Consider the following 19,661-nt stretch of genomic DNA (forward strand, 5'->3'; position numbering starts at 1 on the left):
AGTTTTCCCATGTTGCAGTGCCTCTTAGCCAACCTCCTACGCTCTCCTGTGTCTCCTGATCACTATGCTGGTGGCCACCTAATTGGCAAAACAAAAGTTTGTGTGGCTTTCTGTTTGTTTCGAAAAAGATTTCTTTGATATAACTTAGTTCCTGATTATTTGCAAAGAAGCTGCTAAAGTTCATGACCCCCCACAGGTTTTACAATTAGTTATAAAACAGGATTAAAGGACCTGGAAAAGTCTTAAGCAGGCTTCATTCATCTCCTTGTACACCAAAACACTGATTTAATGAAATACAGCATGCTTGTAATCTCTGTAGTAATTTTTTTAAGTATTTGCGGAGTACCACTGTGCTTAATTGTCCCTGATTTGCCACCCATTATGAGATGAGCTCTCCACCAAAGCTGCATAGGACTCTTAAGAGATGGGCTTACATGGGTTTTCTCTACAAAAAGTCATGTTAGCTTCTCTGCTGTTACTTTGCAGTTTTGTTGCATCACATCACACGTGGGTGTCAAGTCACATTCAGTGAGCAAACACCAAGTATAGGGCAGAGCAAGGCAACTGAGAAGCCAGTGTTAGATAGTCTCATCCTTTGTGTGTGTACTCGCCTGTATAAATTCAGGCATAGGTAGAAGAAAGTACAACTTCATGCTTCATTGCTCCTACGTGTGTTGTGCATTACTGAAACTGCTCACAGGTCAGCAGGTGGAGCTGTAGTATGTGCTGGCTGAAACTCAGATGGAGCCAGGGGGAGAAAAAGCAGAGATTTTTGGACTATATTAGAGACCTTTGGATATTAGGACACCTTCCGAATAAATACTTTGCCTGGTCCTGAAGAAAAGCCTCAAAACGGTCTTATCTGCCAACCATAATAAGCTGTAAAGTCTTTGCTCTCTCCGGGCTCTAAATGTTGTGCTAGTTCAATAAGATGAAGGGAATCTTTGGCTGGTTTGAAGTAGTGGGTAAATTTTGTCTCCCAAGGTCTTCTGTTGGAAAAGCATGGGAACGTTTTTGTCTGCCAGATAAAAAAGACACCCTTTCTACTTGGGAAACTGTCTTCCTCCCCCAGGTTACCAGGTCTTATTTCATGCTGGAGGGTATTGATGTAGTTTAGTGATAACTCCACTCAAATCAGGAGAGTCACACTTCTGTAAAACTGGAATCACATTAAAATCATGTCACATGTAAGCAAGTGTGCATAGTTGCATGTGAATTTGAGACCTAACGTTTTCCTACGTGTGAATATGAAGATACTTCATTCTTTGTATTACTTTGTTCCTGCCATCTTTATTGAACCTAAATACCATTAATTCCATAGAAAGTTTGCTTAAAAAGAGAAAAAATCTGGCAGAATTTGGACTACAATGGCTGTTTATTTTGTAGCTTGTGACCTCTAAATTAGGAAATGGAGTTTATGTATCACAGCTTGTTTGAATACAGATGAGATTGTTTTTACTGGCTCATGTTTTTGATGTTTTCTTTTCCTTTTCCCAGCTTAGCTTTATGGCTTCTGTTACTCCTAGGTAAATTACAGTTTCATATGTTAGAAGAACTGAATTAGTTCCAAAATCACTTCAGACACACAGTTTAAAGGCAATTATTATACTACAGACCTGACTTAAAAGAAAAATATTGATATGAGCAGACAATTGCTGCATCTGTTGGGAGATGAGTTAGTGCTGGGTTCTGCTTTGTTCATATAATTTCTGTTAAACTGCAAGTCACATTTAGAAGGTTTGTGTTAGAGGTTTTGCACACTGACCTTCTTTTGTAGAAATGCATGTCTTATGAAATCACTGTTGCCAAAGAAAGCAATTCTGATACACTAATGAATGGAAGAGGTCACCTTGCAGTTGGACTAGATGATGGTTGTAGGTCCCCTCCAACTGAACTGTTTCTCCTCTCCTCTCCTCTCCTCTCCTCTCCTCTCCTCTCCTCTCCTCCCCTCCCCTCCCCTCCCCTGTGAAAAGCAGAGATTTTTCCTACAAGGACCCTGTTGCTGTTTAGACGGCCCACTTCCAGCATGGATTAATTCACAGCACAGTTCAGTGCTCCAGGGAGAGGAGAAGCAGAATCAGATTGTGGATGTGAATAACACATGATACTCTTTTTTTGAGGTGCTAAACTGAGTTTTAAAATATAGCATAAAAATACACTTAGGGTGCTAATTTCAGAATTGTTTAGAGCCAGTGAAGGCAGATAAAGCCCTAAGCAGACTGTGCCAGAAAAGTCCTACTGAAATGCTTCTCTTTTGCTGTTTCATTTATTTGATCACCAGTAAGAGAGATATGGGACTGTGTATTTGAAAAAGAGAAAAGTTTGATCTAAAAGCAGTACAGTTATTACAATGTTGTCCACAGTACAGCAGTTCACAGCCATTCTCCTGGATGAGTGAGGGATAAAAGTCAGTTTGCAGTGGGAAGATTGAGCTTTACCTGCTTTGTTTGGGAATCACAGTAAGTGACGAAAAAAGAGTCTTAACTTTAAGTTGCATGTGTATCATTTGAACAGTGTCTCCCATCTTCAGGTTGACACTTGGATTGTCTGTACAGGATGAACATTAACACCACCTCAGACGTTGTGAATCAGGGGGTAGTAAGATCTGAGTTGCTGTGTGTAAAGAGGTAAAAAATACAAAAACTGAATATGCCAGTTGTGTTTTTTTTAGGCTCTGAGGAGTTAGGAAGTGGAAGCTATGGGCACCGCTATATCACAGACACAGTGACTCGTGATGATGACGGATTTGATATTGATGACTCAGACTATGACATTTACATAGAAGAGGTAAATACCACTATTTCACTTTGACATTTCTGTTTTCTTTATAGTCTCAATACTTAAGTCTCTGATCTTGTAGGGGAGTTTAATATCTGGTATTATGTGCTCGGATACAGTAATGTTGTTGTTTCTTTTTCTTCAGTGAGGATGAATTTGTTACCTCAGATCTGTATTGTGGAAGGTATTATTTGAATTTCCATGCAGCATTTTAAGTTTTACTGAATTTGTGTTTATTTCCTTTCAGCTCAGACCTCTTCCTGCTATCAAAGGAGGCAACAGAAAATTTCTGGTAGAAACTAAGGTCACACCAGAGTCTAGTTCCAGGCTCCTGTCACGGGTTCTTGTGACCACCTCTGAACCTAGTACTTCTAGTCCCACCACCACACAGCCTTCAACCACAGTGAGGGCAACTACAGCTCGGGCAGCAAGGAAGAGCAGCATGTCTTCTGTAACGCGCCTCTTTGATCTCTCCTGTGATGAGGCCATCTGTTCTGCAGACAGCTTCTGTGTCAATGACTATGACCGGGGTGGCTCACGCTGCCACTGCAACTTGGGAAAAGGAGGAGAGATGTGTGCTGAAGGTAGGTTTCTGCATGCCTGCTGCTGGCTTCTTTTTGTCTGGGGCAAGCAGCAGCTTCATGGTGAATGAAGTCAAGCCTGCGCTGGGAATAGCCAGCTAGGCTTAATGGATCCCTAAGGACAGGAGCAGCTTCTGCATCATAGTACAGACAAAAGCCCCTTCACTTCTTTTTCCTCAATTAGATGTGAAGAGTTTATTCTTTAATAAAGCTGAATGTAAACACCATGTGAAGGGGAGACTGATCCTCCTTCCCCTCCCTACTTAGGAGGGATGATGGAACCAGGTATGTTGGTAGGCACCCAGTTCTGACAGGGTCCAGCCACGGCATATACAGCTTCCAGGAGGGACGTTTAGCTCCCCTTTCACCCTTGCCTTTTGCCTGCAGCTGAAGCCCTTAACCACCTACATTTCCAGCATGGTCCATCAGATTATGTTGATCCTGCAGCAGGGATGTGAGAGAGCTCCCCATTGTAAAACCATCTCCAGTGGAGGCTTTCCCCATGGTCTGCAGGGCAGAAGTGCTGGAGTAGTAGCCCCAGAACTTGTGTCAGGCAGCCTGGGAAAAGGAAGGGACAAACCCACCCCTTCAGTTCAGAAAGCATGACCTGAAGCCTGGGTCAATGTGAGGAAGCATGGTTGTCCCAGTCAGGACTTGCCACTTGTCCTCTCACTGCTCTGCAGGGCAGCTGAGCCAGGGCAACAGTTTGATGAGCTGAAGTAAACTGTCCTGCTTCTCCTTCCCTTGTCACCTTCCTGTCCACTCCCTCTGCAGACCTAACCTTGCCCTTTTGCTGGGTCTGATGTTGAGCTGATCACCTGGTCATCCAGTCTAGCTTCCGGGTTATAAGCAGGTCACTTCCCCCCCCCCCCCCCCGAGTTATTTTTCTTCTTGTTTCGAGAACAAGGTGTCAGATGAATGCCAGAGCTTGTGCAAAGCAAATGTCACATTGCTTGTAGTGGTGCTTTCCCACCATCTAAGAAAGAGCTGATACATCCCTCTGCATGCTGCTCTGATCTATCAAGGCCCTGCCACAAAGCAGAGCATCAGGCACACATTTCTTCTGCAGGCTCATGTTAGACATAAGTGATGCATCAGGGATGAAGACATAGAGGGTGTTTGATCTTCTCCTCCCAATGCTGGAGTAAAGAGAGTTCATTCTGAGAACAATCCGTTGTGACTCAGTCACATGGAACAGCTGCAGATGTGTTTTTTGGCTTTGATCAAGTATGAAGACTTGAAGATTTATTTGAACTGACATAACTCTATACAACTTGGAGAATGTTGGTTTGTTAATGTCAGTCCAAACCCACTATTTTTCACAAGGGAGTGTGTTATTCCTTGGTAAGCAGTAGCATCATGAACCTATATTCCCTTGTACTGAATTTCTCCACAGCAGCCAATACTGTTTAGTAGTACATAATCTGAATGGAAACAGACTTTTCTTTACAATCAGCAGCTACATGGTCCAGTCATTTCTGCTAGTGATCAGGGCATGAGTTAATTGCTATCTACTGCAGTTGCAGTCAGGTTTGCAGCACCAGTTCTGTTCACCTCAGTCTAAAATGTGTGCCTTGCAAACAAAAAGCTGAGACAGCTGTATCCCAATCCAAATGTGCAAGAAAAACCCACTCTGTATTCAAATAGCAAGAGGAATGGGATTCCTCATTCTTCCTTCCTCATTAGGCTTAGATCCAAGCAAAATTAAGAATTCAGGCCTGAAACTGTGTCTATCCTCAGTGCATCCTGGGAAGATGAGCCACAAAGGTAGCAGTAAGACATCTCTCTGATTTCCTTTTCCTGTGCTGAAGCTGGGACAGTCCCCAGCATGAGACAGCAAAGGGTGAGGATTGATAACGCTATCTGATATGAGCAATATGAAGGGCCACTATTGCAGCCAGAGACAGAGAAATGCCTGCAGCGACTCTCTTCTCCTCATCACTCTCTTTACCTTCTGCCCTGAACTGTTTTGGGGGAAGTACTGGAAGATGCTGGGCTCTTATGAGCCATCCAAGGCTTCTGTGGATGCTGGACACAACAGCTATTGAGCAGCAGTGACTAATGCTGTGTGGAGTCTGGCCACATTTCCTGCATATGTTTTTACAATCCTGCAAAACAGAAAAATACTTTTTTGTCTCTGTGTTAAAAGAATTCTTAAAAGGGAATAAATACAAAGTAGATGTGTTCTGCCTTCTGTAACAAGGATGAAAGTCTGGAGAAAGTTCCACTGAAGCCAGCGATTAAAATGTTGAGCAGTATTTGGCCTTCAGTTCTTGCTTCTTTCCAAGTTCATCAGGTCCTTGGGAATAAAAGAATTGTGAAAGGTGGTGGGAGGACAAGGCAATAGGTTGACCGATTGTTGACTGCTGCTGACTAATGGCTGTCTCTAGAGGAACTCTGCCTTGCATTTTCACATGGTGTTATCTAGTGCTAAATGTTTGTATTGATTTTTATATGGGAGAACACTGCTAAATAACATGCTTCTGTCTTTGCTTTTAGATATTATTATTCAGTATCCTCAGTTCTCTGGCTACTCATACATCACCTTTGAACCACTGAAAAACTCCTATCAGACATTTCAAATTACCCTTGAGTTCAGGGTAAGTTTAAGCAATTCCAAGAGCTGTAACTCTAATTCACTTATTCTGATTATACGAGCAATGGAAAAATAACTTAGCTTCAGTATAACTTATAATGCAATTGTGATGAACCTATGCATAGTCTTAATCTGTAAAGATCAGACTTCACCTTCAATGGATGCTAATTAAGTTGGTAAACTGATACAAAATGTTTTGATCCATTATTGATAGGCAGTGCATGATAGAATCTCTGGGACTAGTAATACTGGCATTGCAGTGCAGTGGCAGTGTACATTGGCAAGGTTATAGCCATATGAGTGAGCTACAGACTAAATAACACTGAAAATTTTATGAATTGCAGTTTGGAAGTGGTATGCAGTACCTTTGCATATAAGAAAGTGTGAATTTCTTGTACTGAGCAAAATAATGCCCTATACCCAGAGTTCTTTTCCTACCCTGCAGGCCTGAAGCAGGCATTATTTTCCACCTCTGAAGTTTGGGACACCAGCTACTACTACCATGCGAGATACCGGACTACTTACACTACAGCTCTATAGTGTAAAACCCACAGTGCCTTGTGTTAATGCTGGCAGGGCTGCCTGTAGGGAGGATGGCTGAGCTCGTGGATACAGCCCTGCTCCCACGTCAGACTCGACAGCCTCACAGCCTGGGTATGAGACTGTCACTAGGGCAGCAGCAGTCTATTGCCTCACGTGGTGATCTGACACTCCTCTGACAATGTGTCAGCTTAAAATGCAGGATGGCAGCAAAAAGCCACTGTGTCAGCTGCCATGCACATATGGAGAAATCCTGCCTGCACAGGTTGTTTGGCTTGAGAAGCGTCAGGCTCCCAGAAGATGTGAAGCAGGGTGTGTGTATTCATGTGCAGTGAGTCTTTGTGCCTATGCTTAACATACTTTCCAGGACATCCTTGCTAGATTTTGTACTCAGAGATCTCACATGGGACGTGTTTGACTGTCTTTAATACTTTCAGGCCTTTTATGTCCAATAGCATCATGCTGCAAGTAGAAGAGAAGTTCTTACACCATTTAAGCATTAAGGCAATGTTTTTCTAGGTTCTTCAAACACAGGATTCAAAATTGATCAACCAGTTTGCAAGTTAAAAACTCCACCTGAAAAATTCTGGCTTTTTCCACCCCCTTCCCCACACCCCGGAAAAAAAGTGCTTTGGTGCTGCTTTCATTTTTCTATCACTATGAGGCTCAGACTTTGATTTTTCATGTTGATACTGTGGTTGCAGGCTGAATCAGAAGATGGTTTGCTGCTATACTGTGGAGAAAATGAACATGGCCGTGGTGATTTTATGTCACTAGCAATCATTCGCCGTAGCATCCAGTTCAGGTAAAACCTCCACCCCAAATCTGATGTAAAGAGAAGGAGCCATTGCTGCCTTCTGGGACTTGCTATATGTGATGAATATGTGTTGTGCCTCTGACTTCTGCCCTACTCAGTGCACGAAATGTACAGTATTACTTCATAAAACATTTTTTTCAATATTTTTTTCTCTCATTCTTCTTTAGTGTGTGGACTTCTGCCCTGTTGACCTCTTTTTACTTAGACCTTGGTGTAAAGGAAAAAAAAATAAGTTTCTGCTAGGCATTAGTCCGGGACTCATTGCTGTATTATCAGAAAAGCTATTGAGGCACTGCCTTTCCTAAGTTTATGCTATATCGAGCTGTGCATAATCAATTTTTTTGCTTCACAGCAAAAGGTCTTGCAGATAATGTAGCAAAATAAAGGATTTAGTGCTGGCAAGGGGGCCAGAACTGAATTTCATATCCCTTGTTTAGATGAAATTGCAGGATTTTTAAGTGAAGATGGGGGGTGTTACTTGTAGTATCATAGATAGGAATCATGTGAAGGATTATTTCAAGGATCTTCGTACTATCAGAGTGAATCATTTGAAAGTGGGGAATAACAAAATGAGTGATGCAGCTTATTTGTGTTTCTCTTCACCTGCACTGTAGAGCAGAGAAAACAACACATTCAGCTCCACAGAGACTCTCCTGTCAATCATAGAACGACAGACTTATCATAGAATTATAGAATGCTTTGGGCTGGAAAGGACCTTGAAGATCATCTAGTTCCAACCTCCCTGACATGGGCACAGACACCTTCCAATAAACCAGGTTGGATAAAGCACCATCCAGCCTGGCCTTGAACACTTCCAGGGATGAGGCATCTGCAACTTCCATGGGCAATCTAGTTCCAGGATCTCACCTTCCTCACACAAAGGAGTTTCTTCCTAATATCTAACCTAAATCTACTGTCTTTCAGTTCAAAACTCTTATCACTCATCCTATCAGTCCATGCCCTTGAAAAAAATTCCTTCCCCAGCTTTCCTGTAGCCCCTTCAAGTGCTGGAAGGCTGCTACAAGGTCGTCCTGGAGTCTTCTCTTCTCCAAGCTGAACAACCCCAACTCTCTCAACGTGTCTTCATAGGAAGAGATTTTCAGCCCTCTTATCATCCTTATGGCCCTTCTCTGGACTCGCTTCAAAGCGCCATGTCCTTCTTGTGTTGGAGGCTCTGGAACTGGACACTCCAGGTTGGAGTCTCACAGGAGGAGAGTAGAGAGGGAGAATCACCTCCCTTGACCTGCTGGCCATGCTTCATTTGATGCAGCCCAGGACACAGTGGCTTTCTGGGCTGCAAGTGCACATTGCCAGCTCACGTTGAGCTTCTCATCAACCATCACCTCTAAGTCCTTCTCCTCAGGGCTGCTCTCAATCCATTCTCTGCCTAACCTGTATTTGTGCTTGGGATTGCCCCAAAATAGGTGCAGAACCTTGCACTTGGCCTTGCTGAACTTCATGCAGTTTGCACAGTGCACGGGTCAACCTCTCAAGCCTGTCAAGGTTCTTCTGGATGACCTCTGTTCCCTCCAGAGTGTCAGCCACACCACACAGCTTGGTGTCATCAGCAAACTTGCTGAGTGTGTGCTCAACCCCACTGCCCATGTCACCGACAGAGATGTTAGACAGCACCAGTTCCCATACCGACCACTGAGTAACCCCACTTGTCACTTGTGTCCAAGCTTTTTTCTAGTTCACTCAGGACCCACTGATGCATCTCATCAGGTCCTATGGACTTGTGCAATTTCAGGTTTCCTTAGATGGTCTTGATCCTGATCTGCTCCTACCATGGGTGGTTCTTCATTCTCCAAGTTCCTGCCTTTGCCTTCTGTGACTTGTGCAATGTGGTTTGAACACATGCAGCTGAAGACTGAGGCAGAAAAATAATTTACTCCCTCGACCTTCTCCATATCACAAGTAACCAGGTCTCCCATTTCCTTCTTGAGTCCTTCTAGTCTTTTTTTTAATTACCATCACACCTATAGAAGCTTTTATTGTTGCCCTTGATATTCCTGTCCACATTTACTTCTGTCTGGGCTTTAACTTTCCTAACCTGGTCCCTGCCTGCTTGGCCACTTTCTCTTTATTCCTTCCTTGCTGCCTATCCTTGCTTCCAATCCCTGTAGGCTTCCTTTTTGGTTTTGAGTTTGTCCAGGAGCTTCTTGTTCATCCATGCAGGCCTCCTGGTGTTTTTGCCAGACATCCTCTTTGTTGGGATTCATTGCTCCTGAGCTTGGAGGAGATGATCCTGGAATAATGAGCAGTTTCTTGGACTGCTCTCCCCTGCAGGGCTTTATCCCATGGTACTCTACCAAGCAGGTTTGTGAAGGGGCCAAAGTTTGCTCTCCTGAAGTCCCAGGTAGTATGTTTGTTCTGTACTCTCCATGCTACGCTAAGGGTCTTGAACTTCGCCATCTCATGGTCACTGAAACCAAGGCTGCCCTTCAGCTTTACCTTGTCCACCTGCCCTACCTTGTTGGTGAGACCAAGGTACAGCATAGCACCTCTCCTCATTGGGTCTTCTGGAAACTGAGTTGTTTAGCCTGAAGAAAAGGGGGCTGAGGTGAGACCTTATCAGTCTCTACAACTAACTGAAAGGAGGTTGTAGTGAGGCGGATGTTGGTCTCTTCTCCCAAGTAAAAAGTGACAGGACAAGAGGAAACAGCATCAAGTTGCACCGGGGAAAGTTTGGATTGGATATTAGGAAATATTTCTTCACTGAAAGGGTTGTCAAACATTACAACAGGCTGCCAAGGGCAGTGGTGGATTCACCATCCCTGTGGGGAAGATGTGTAGGTGTTCTGCTTACGGACATGATTTAGTGGTGGGCTTGACAGTGTGCTAGGTTAATGGTTGAACTTGATGATCTTAAAGGTCTTTTCCAACCAGAAAGATTTTATATCAGAGTGGTCCGAGTTCCCCATAAGGACCAGGGTTTGTGAACATGAGGCTATTCTTCCCTGTTTCTAAAGGCCCTCATCTAGTCAGTCTTCCTGGTTGGGTGACCTGTAGCAGACCCCCACAAAAATGTGTCCTGTCCCTACCCTCCATTTAACCCTGACCCATAAGCTCTCAGTCAGGTCCTCGTCCATCCCCAGATGGAGCTGGTCATTGATGTAGAGGGCAACATCACCTTCTCATCTTACCTGTCCTTCCTTAAGAGTCTGCTCTAGTCATAGGAGTTATCTCACCATGTCTCTGTGATGGCAACAAGATCACAGCCCTGCAAGCACATGCACGTCTCTAACTCCTCTTGTTTATTCCCCATGCTGCGTGTGTTTGCATACAGGCGTTTAAGTTGGGCCCCCAAAGAAGCTGACTTGCTGACTGGAGTGGCTGGCAGTCCTTCCGGGTGTTTCTCTGATGCCTCCCTGTTGTCTCCTAGTACCTCAGGAGCCCCTGGATCACCTCCAAAAGACTTCATGTGTGCTGCAGTGTATCCAGCACGTACCTGAGCAACAGGCTAAGGGCCATCACTAGCACCCCATCTCTTTAACCTTGACATGTCATCCCACAGTTTGTCACAGAGAAGCCTGATATGATCCCCCCACCTTCAAATCTAGTTTAAAGCTCAGTCAGTGAGCCCCACAAGCTCCTGAGAAAAGACCCTCTCCCACTTTGAGAAAGGTTAATCCAGTCCAACACCAGCAAGCCTGGTGCCATGTATGCCATCCTTAGGGTAGCACTGCCTTTTATGAGGGAGCTGGAAAAATTCCCAAGAGAAATTACTGTGATAGCAGGAGCTAAGATTGTAATACCCTCCATCTTGAAACAATTTCAGCTGCTGAGAAGCTTTGTGGTGCAGTTGGTACAGCCAGAGGATTCAAAATCTTCTCCAGGCAAGAAAGACGGATAATGAAGTTTGAAATTTAGAACAGATCATATATAGACCTGCTGTCTAATTTTCCTGTGGTCTGCTAATACGTGATGTGAAACAGAGAGGTTCCCAGGAGAGAAGGGAATATCTGGAGTCTAAAACTGGGTTTCTGTTACTTGATTAATGTAAGATTGTCACCTTGCCCTCTCTGTCCCATTCTCCAAGGTTCAACTGTGGCACTGGAGTTGCAGTCATAACAAGTGAAAACAAAATCAAGTTGGGGAACTGGCACACCATCACGTTGTTCAGAGACGGGGTGAATGGCTGGCTGGGGATGGACAGTGATCCTCCAGTGACAGGAAGATCTCAGGTAGGTAGTCCTGCACTTGCAGCTCAACCTTGGGCTCTCTGAAGATTATGATGACCCAAGTCTGATCAGATTTAAAAGGCACATTTTTATTTGTCAACATCGAGGCATTTAGTAAACCAGGATCAGTGTATAGATTCCTGTCCCACATACTTAGTCTAGAAATCACATGGATAAATGTCCTAGTGCTGACTATCCTCACAATTTCCCTGTCATCCTCCATGCTTGATCTGCTGCCCTGCTGCTACACTTTGCTATTCTCAGAGGCAGCATGCTGTTAAAAGTTGGCCAGGTTTTACAGCTGCTCTTCCTGATTGTTTTCTTTTTCAAGCCTCAGAGAGCTGCTCTGCTTTCTCAACCAGAAGAATTAGATGCATATGTGTTTAAGTGTATATATTCATACATGATACACGTGTAGCCACACAAGGTTTGTATACAGAAATGTAGTTGCACATATACCATGACATAGATTTAAGCTCAGTAATGGAGATAGATAGGCATTCTGCCCTGACTTACATCAACAATTTCAGATGAGGTCACCAGAATAAAATATAATAGAGGAAGATGTTTAGAATTGCTTAGCTGTTGCCAGACCAGGAAACAGAAATGAAATTCAGGTACTGAAAAAAGACAGTTGCAAATTGTTTCAAATGTCTTTCCTCTTCCTTTTGATAGCCACTATTGGCATGCCATCCCTAGCCCCGAAAAAAAAACGGCTTCAGACATCTTACTACTTTACACTTCCAAGTGCAGGCACTGAAGGGCAAAAATGCTGCACTTCATGTTATTATCAGCTGAAAATAACAGAGAGAAGAATTTCAGTGTCTATTGTGTGTCACTATGTGTTACCAGAGCTGTGAGGCCCCGCAAGGGACAAATGTGAATCAGGAGAAATATGTCCAATAAAGACTAATGCTATTGTGCAGCACTTTGGTAAGGCTGTATCTGGCTACTAAGCATCGCAATGATCACCTATAGCCAAGAAAGATAAAGTTGAAGAAGTAAAGGTGCAACAAAGGGCTAGTAGGAGGGTTATGGTCCATAGAGTCTATTACAAGAAGACTTTGATAGTGGACATACATTTTTCTAGCTGCAGCTGTACCAGAACAAAAAGCCAATCGCTGCAGGTGCTGCTCTCCACCAGGACTTGCTGCTCTTGTAGTATTGCTGATCCAGTGACTCCTTCTCAGCTATTACTTATTACAATATCCTGGGTTAGTCTCAGCAGCATGGTAGTCTTTTCTGACCTGGTTAATTTTGACTTGAACAGTCTCAAGGTGTCCACACAAGAGAAGTGGAGCTTGACAGACCAAGCAGAGGAAGAGCATCAAAAGTGATGGAAGATGGCAAGTGCTTGGAGAGAAGCTGGAAAGCTGTATGCCCACAGCCCTGGCATAAAACCACAATGAACCATCTGTACTCATTAGCCACAGGCTCCACCTGAATTATTTTTCTCTGCTGAAACTGAGATCCATTTTATGTGTTTCTGCAGTGAACTTCTGCACTCAATAGCCTTGGCTTACCCAGCCTGGAAAAATACAGGCTGTAGGGATATAGTTTATTGTTATAAATATCAGGGAGGCAGGGCAGAGAAGAAAAATCCGGAGAGCTTTTAGGCTAAAGTTCATTGCTGGCAGAAGGACACATCGGTAAACACTGGCATTTGTTTGTTTGTTTGTTTCTTCCCATGCACACTATAGCAGTGTTAGTAAACTTGCACATGCATGTTTCTATAGGCAGGGTAAGGTGAAAAAAAAAGAAAAGATGGGGAGTAAATTTAGTGCTGGCAAAGTGAGCAGAACCCCACTGAAGTCATAGTTGCATCAGTTTATGCTTTGTCATGGGTTTTACTGTTATTTTTCATAATTTTATTTTGTCATTTATTATTCAAGACTAAGCACTTGCTGGGTTCTGTCCAAAAGGCAATATTCCATTGTCCTCTGTCCCACAGGGCTTAGAATTTAGAAGACAAATTATTTTGGCAAAAGTAAAGGAAGAAACTGTGGCAAAAGACAGATTACAATCCCTCCCCAGAACACAGTGATTTTTAAAACTTTTTATTTTTTATTAAGTTGTCCATGTTATCATGATGGATGCAGATGCAAAAAGTAGCATTTAAAGTGACAGAGGAATGAGTGAGTAGAGGAATGACTAATGGAAAGGAATTACCAATAAGGACCATGCCTATCCCCTGACATAATTCTTGTGGAGAAAAAAAATTGATTATACACAGTGTGGGTTAATTAGTTATCCTATGTTATATCTGTTCTACATCATGACATCCTGTTTTCCCTTCAGGGTCAATACAGCAAAATTACTTTCCGGACTCCCTTCTACGTTGGCGGTGCCCCCAGCGTGTATTGGCTGGTCAGAGCTGCAGGCACCAACCGTGGGTTTCAGGGCTGTGTTCAGTCACTCAGCATCAACGGAAAGATAATTGACATGAGACCCTGGCCATTAGGGAAAGCTCTCAGTGGGGCTGATGTTGGTAAGTGCAATTATATGGGGTCTTTAATCAGCAATAAACTAGCGGTCACTTTTTTTTTTTGCCTGTTGAAAAAAAACTGAGCGATGGTTCAGGTCTGAGAGATGGAAGGTGTGGTCTCAATTTTTGGCATGGTATTTCTTTGTCCCTTTGCATGTTGCTTTTCCTGGGTCTAGTGGGAGGGTTTTTTTTTTCACATTGTACAAGTAAACATCTCTATACTATGCCAAAACCCTTGTGGATGCAGTAATGCAGCACAATAGTAAAACCAGTTCTCATGAGCAAACAGGAGACTCAAGCGTTGCTGATACCACAATGTTTGCACCAGTATTTCTACCGACATCCCTCAGGATGCCTCTCTGTGCTCCTGGCTGACACAATCATATGATCAGAAATCAGTACTATGCACACTGTGTGTTTAAAAGACAATGGACATAAGAAAATATTTTGCCTATAGGGATCATTGCACTTGTCCAAAGCAGTGCAGGGAACTTTCAGACCCACAGCAGTGCTGTGGGCATTACAATGGCTGCTTCCCATGAAAGCCAATTACTGATGAGTCAAACAGGCTTTCCTGTTGCCCATCCAATGTTTTCATTTCCAATGTGTTTTTAAAATACCATTTAATAAATTATTTCAACAGCTTTATGAAGTGGTGTTACAACATCATCTCCCCCTCACAGATTACAAGATTAAGAAGTAGGGAAGTTAATTAACTAGTCCTGTCTTATTTATTAATCTCTATTTCATACATATAATGGGCACTTGAAAAGATGACAGGACAACATTCCTGGTGGATTGACCTCCCAGTCTAAACAGTTTAAGAATAAGAGTAAACCCAAGTAAGAAAAATAAGTGGTAATGGCAGGAAATAAATCCTATGTTGCTGAACTCTCTGTGCCATGCTTCAACCACAAAGTCAGCTTTCTTCTCTTCTACAGCTGTACATTTGGCATCCCAAGAAGGAAGTGATTAATGAGAAACTTCCTAACAATCACTCTGTATTCTCTAGATAACATGACCAAACTTCTGAGTACTGGGGGAACAGAGTGGTCCAAGAAACAGATGCTGAAAAGAATAAGAGTTTTGAATCAGAGTGTAATTTCACGATAGACTGAGAATGTATGGAATTTAGATAGATAGATTAAAGCCCTGCTGAAGTTTTCTGAGCCCGAATCTATGTTTGGGCTGCATCTAGCTTCATTGCCATCCATGAATGCTCCACATACTACTGTATGATTAACAATCAACATCAATGAAAATAAATGCTGGGTTCTGCCATGTGTGACTTGAAACTAGGGATAGAGACTTACTGTCATTACCTGGCTGCACACTCTTATATGAAACTGTTCCAGGAGAGACTCGCAAACAGTATGCCATGTAAGTTAATCTTAAAATAAATAAATTGCAAGTCCACTCTGCTAGGGTTTAGGGATGGCTTTTGCTAGCCAGTCTGTCTTTTGTTTTCTGCTGGCACTGTGTATAAATCAATGGTGCTGTGGCACATGGGTTGTAGAATTGAGTGCAGGGAGGAGAGTGGCCCATCCTGCTCCTGCTCCGTCTCTGCTGGCTGTGGCATAAGTCCTGCCTGATCATGAATGTAGGGTCTGATGTGGGAGGCAGTGCTCATGGTTCGGAGCAGGCAAGGCAGGGCCCTGTACTCCCACAGCAGCTTCCCTCCTTCCTCATCTGATGGCAGACACAACCATCAGACCAGTGGTTTGTCGTTTCGGTGTAGTCACTGATGCTGGTCTGAATGCTGTGATAAGTCACTGAGACATTGTGAGAGCAGCCTGTCCTTGAATATCATGACTCCCCAGTTCAAGCTGTCCCTCAACCAGTGGGCCTGGCACCTGTCCTATTATTGTTATTTCCTTGTCCTTTTTTGTTTCTCAGAGACATCGTTTAACTTTGATCTGTTTGAATTTACTTCCAGCGTTGACTCAGAGTGCAGAAGATGCAGCAAAGATGAGCTCTGTCTTAGTTTTCTGTTTGTGTCTCAAACTCAATGCATCTAGGTCCTTGTTTGCCCACGTCTTATCTCTGTTTCCTGATGTGTAAAACAGAGCTAGTGCTACTCATTTCTGTTGCAAAAATTGATAAGTATGTGAAGAGTCTGAGACTAGATACTTTTCCTGCTCCAGTTCACCATAGCCATTAGAATGGAGCCAGAACGGGAAAGTATGGCTCACTGACCATGGCAAGCACCCCTGCTCCCATAGCTGGGCATGGAGGAGCCATTTGAAGGGGTAATTATCCCCTTCCACAAGGAAGGAGACCCTGTTTCTGTGCAGGGGACTTCTCTATTTTGCTTATGCTCCTTGGGTTATCCCTGGAGCCATGTGTTATGACTGCTTTGCTCTCTACAATGGAAAATGGACCTGGCAGGAGATTCGTGGAAGTACAAGACAAGACTAGTCAGGTCTGGCAGGGAGTTGTACCAGATGACATGAGAGTTATTACTGCCTCTGTCCTGAGTTGATGAGGAAAAGTTTTTTTTCCACCTTGGACATCATCAGCCATTTACATCTGCACACTTCTCTGTGCTTCTCTTCCTGTCTGTGGGATGGGAAGCCAATCTGTAAAGCTGGTGCTGTGCTAATGCCAGCACCTTATTGAAGATTTCATAGAATCATAGAATGTTGGGGATTGGAAGGGACCTCTGGAGATCATTGAGTCCAACATCCCTGCCAGAGCAGGATCACCTAAGACAGGCCACAAAGGAACGCATCCAAGCAGGTTTTGATTTGTAGTGCCCTGGTCTGGAAACTGTCTTTACAACCAGAGTGCTGTACTTAGAACAAAAAGGGCATATCCCCTTCTTACAGTAGTTTTGCAAGACTTCTCTCAGTCATTTCCGTTAACAAAACTGTCCTTCAGTGTTTATTGTCAGAGCTGCCTCATGACATCTGTGTCATCTCAGAGGTGATATTCCATTGTGCCTCTAAATAAATGTGGAATTCTTAGTTTGTCACAAACACTTTGCCCCTTCAAATGATGTGGTTGCATTTTTTTTACCACAGATGTCATATACTTTATGTATAAAGTCAGTTTATCACTATCCGTGAGGGGAGCATTATTTAAACAGAAACTAAAATAGAGGAGAAAGTAAACAAAAGAAACCTTGCATATACCCATTTTAAGAAGTAAATTAGTAAATTAATTGTTCTACAAAAGTTTCAGCTTAATTCCAGCAAACAGAAATAATTTCCCTGTTATTTTAGTTGGTGTGCCAGCATAGTAGAAATGTTTCTTAAAAACCCCATATGCTGATGATATGGATCCCTTTTAGTGCAGACAAGAGGGCTGACAACCTCATCTTAGTTAATAAGATTAGTTGCTGATGGTTAACATCTTCTGTGCTTACCATGGCATAAATTACAGTGAACAATGAAGCACTTAAGTTGATTGTAATTAAATGAGTCACAGTGCTTCTAAACAATCTGAGACTTCTATTTTATGAGAAATAGAGATAGGAAGAAGAACAGAAGAGAAGTGATCCAAGGATTTGCTTGAAAGCTACAGCTGTTGTGATATTTTAATAAAGGATACTTTTTGTTAATTTTAAGGTCTCTTCCTGGTCTGGTACTAAAAAATTCAATGCTAAAATTCAAGTTACATTGTCGAAATTGCAAACCATTTGACAAATTAAGAAAGAATCTAGGCAGAAATGCAGATCATACTCATTAGTAGCAATGACCAACAGCCAAATAAATTTTCTTTGACAAGCTTGTCTGACATATCGATGTTTAACTCTGTGTTTAGGCGAGTGTAGCAGTGGCATCTGTGACGAGGCTGCCTGCATCAACAGTGGTACCTGTACTGCAAGCAAAGCAGATTCATACATTTGCCTTTGCCCTCTTGGATTTAAAGGTCATCATTGTGAGGAAGGTGAGAGAATGCTGAGCTTCTTTTCATGTGTGTGTTTTCCACATAGTGACATCCAAGGAGGTCTTATACTATTACACTGACAGAAGAGAGTACTTCTTACTTCATCTTTTTAAAAGCACACAGTGGAATCATCCCCCTCCATTCACTCCCAGCTCCTACATAACCAGTGATTCTCAAACCTTTTTATTTGTTTCAACTAACTATAATTAAGTATCTCAGACATACATTTCAGAAGTTAGAACAGTGCACGACTCCACAGCTGCACATTATTAGCTCTAAAAAATCACCACTTTTCTCCTAAAAATCAATATCGGTTGTATATTCTGGAGTGTAAAGGACCCAATATGGATTTCCTGCTGAAATCTCAGAAGTAAGAATAGCCAAATATATACAGCATTATTTTCTGTGCTAGGAATTTTTCATGCAACCACCTATTGTGTACATGCTTATTACTTTGAAAAACACCGGTGAATCACTAAAGAAAAGGAGCACAATGCTTTGTAACACAAATACATTTCTGGAAAAGGAAGGGATTAAGGATGTAAGCAGTGTTGGCTAAGATAAAAAAAAAACACACACAAAGTTTTTAACTTGGAAGACAAAATTTTCATGTTGTTTTTCTTAATGTTAACTTTAAGTATCTGTCAAAGGGAACTGACACTGGTTGGTAGGAGTCAATCCCTCATCTTGAAACCTCAAGTGACCTGCTTGTGTATTCTTGATTTCCAGCACTCACCTTGGCCATACCTCAGTTCAACGAGTCCTTAAAGTCATTTGCTAGCACTCCCTGGCCCTTGGAACCACAGAATTACCTTTCCTTCATGGAGTTTGAGATGACATTTCGTCCAGATTTAGAGACTGGTGTCCTTTTGTACAGCTATGACACAGACAGCAAAGATTTCCTCTCCATTAACATGGTGGCTGGTTACGTGGAGTTCAGGTTCGACTGTGGCTCAGGAACGGCTGTTATCAGGTAAGCAGCATTGCTTATGCTTGCTTTCCAACAGTGCCATGTTGCTGATCCAGGAGAGGAGTGGGCTGGAAAGAGTAATAACCTTTAATGAGTTATGGGACCCAGTGAGTCCCTAGTGCCTAAGGAGCTGTGTTCAATGGGACAGAATTTTCTTCCTACACAAGTTTGTACTTCAAAGCTTTATTATAAGTGTTACCATGTCATGCTGCCATCTTACTGCAGATATGTATTGTATTGTATAAATTCTCTTATTGTACCATAGCCAGTTAAGGGATCTGTAAATATTTTATGCATATACTTTCTAGCCACAGAATGGCACAATCTTGGCACTTTTGTGAATGTCCTCCTCCCTGCTCTCCAGTTCCAGGCAGTAAGTACTAGAATGGAGGTGTCACAGGAAGATATACCAGGTCCACTGTTTTCTCATAGTACTGTTTTTTTGGGCATCTGAAACTAATATCCAATTTTAATAACTTAAGTACTCCAAAAGATAAGTACATAGTTTAAACAAGTCACCCAGGCTCTGAGACAAAGACATACCTTTTAAGAATGATTCATAAAATCATGGAATCGTCAAGGTTGGAAAAGACCTTCAAGAGCATCAAGTCCAAGCACTCACCCTACAACCCCTAGCCACTAAACTGGCTTATGAAGCACCATGTCTACAACTTTTTTGAACACCTCTAGGGATGGTGATCCCACCATGTCCCTGAGCAGCCTATTCCAATGCCTCACCACTCTTTGTGTGAAGAAATTTTTTCTAATATCCAGCCTGAGCCTCCCTGGTGCAACTTGACCCCATTTCCTCTTGTTCTA

General features: G+C 42.7%; 1 protein-coding gene across 2 annotated transcripts in view; it reads left to right on the forward strand.

Moving 5' to 3' along the window:
• Positions 1-19,661, forward strand: part of EGFLAM (EGF like, fibronectin type III and laminin G domains) — a 76,697-nt gene that overhangs the window by 38,605 nt on the left and 18,431 nt on the right. For both annotated transcript variants that reach the window (XM_051643270.1, XM_051643271.1), the window contains exons 8-15: positions 2,672-2,787; positions 3,026-3,362; positions 5,859-5,959; positions 7,200-7,300; positions 11,355-11,499; positions 13,795-13,984; positions 17,747-17,872; positions 18,602-18,845. In XM_051643270.1, coding sequence (XP_051499230.1) covers positions 2,672-2,787; positions 3,026-3,362; positions 5,859-5,959; positions 7,200-7,300; positions 11,355-11,499; positions 13,795-13,984; positions 17,747-17,872; positions 18,602-18,845 — 1,360 coding nt within the window. The remainder of the gene's footprint in view (positions 1-2,671; positions 2,788-3,025; positions 3,363-5,858; positions 5,960-7,199; positions 7,301-11,354; positions 11,500-13,794; positions 13,985-17,746; positions 17,873-18,601; positions 18,846-19,661) is intronic.

Source organism: Apus apus, chromosome Z (assembly GCF_020740795.1).
Source record: "Apus apus isolate bApuApu2 chromosome Z, bApuApu2.pri.cur, whole genome shotgun sequence".
NCBI classification, from domain to species: Eukaryota; Metazoa; Chordata; class Aves; order Apodiformes; family Apodidae; genus Apus; species Apus apus.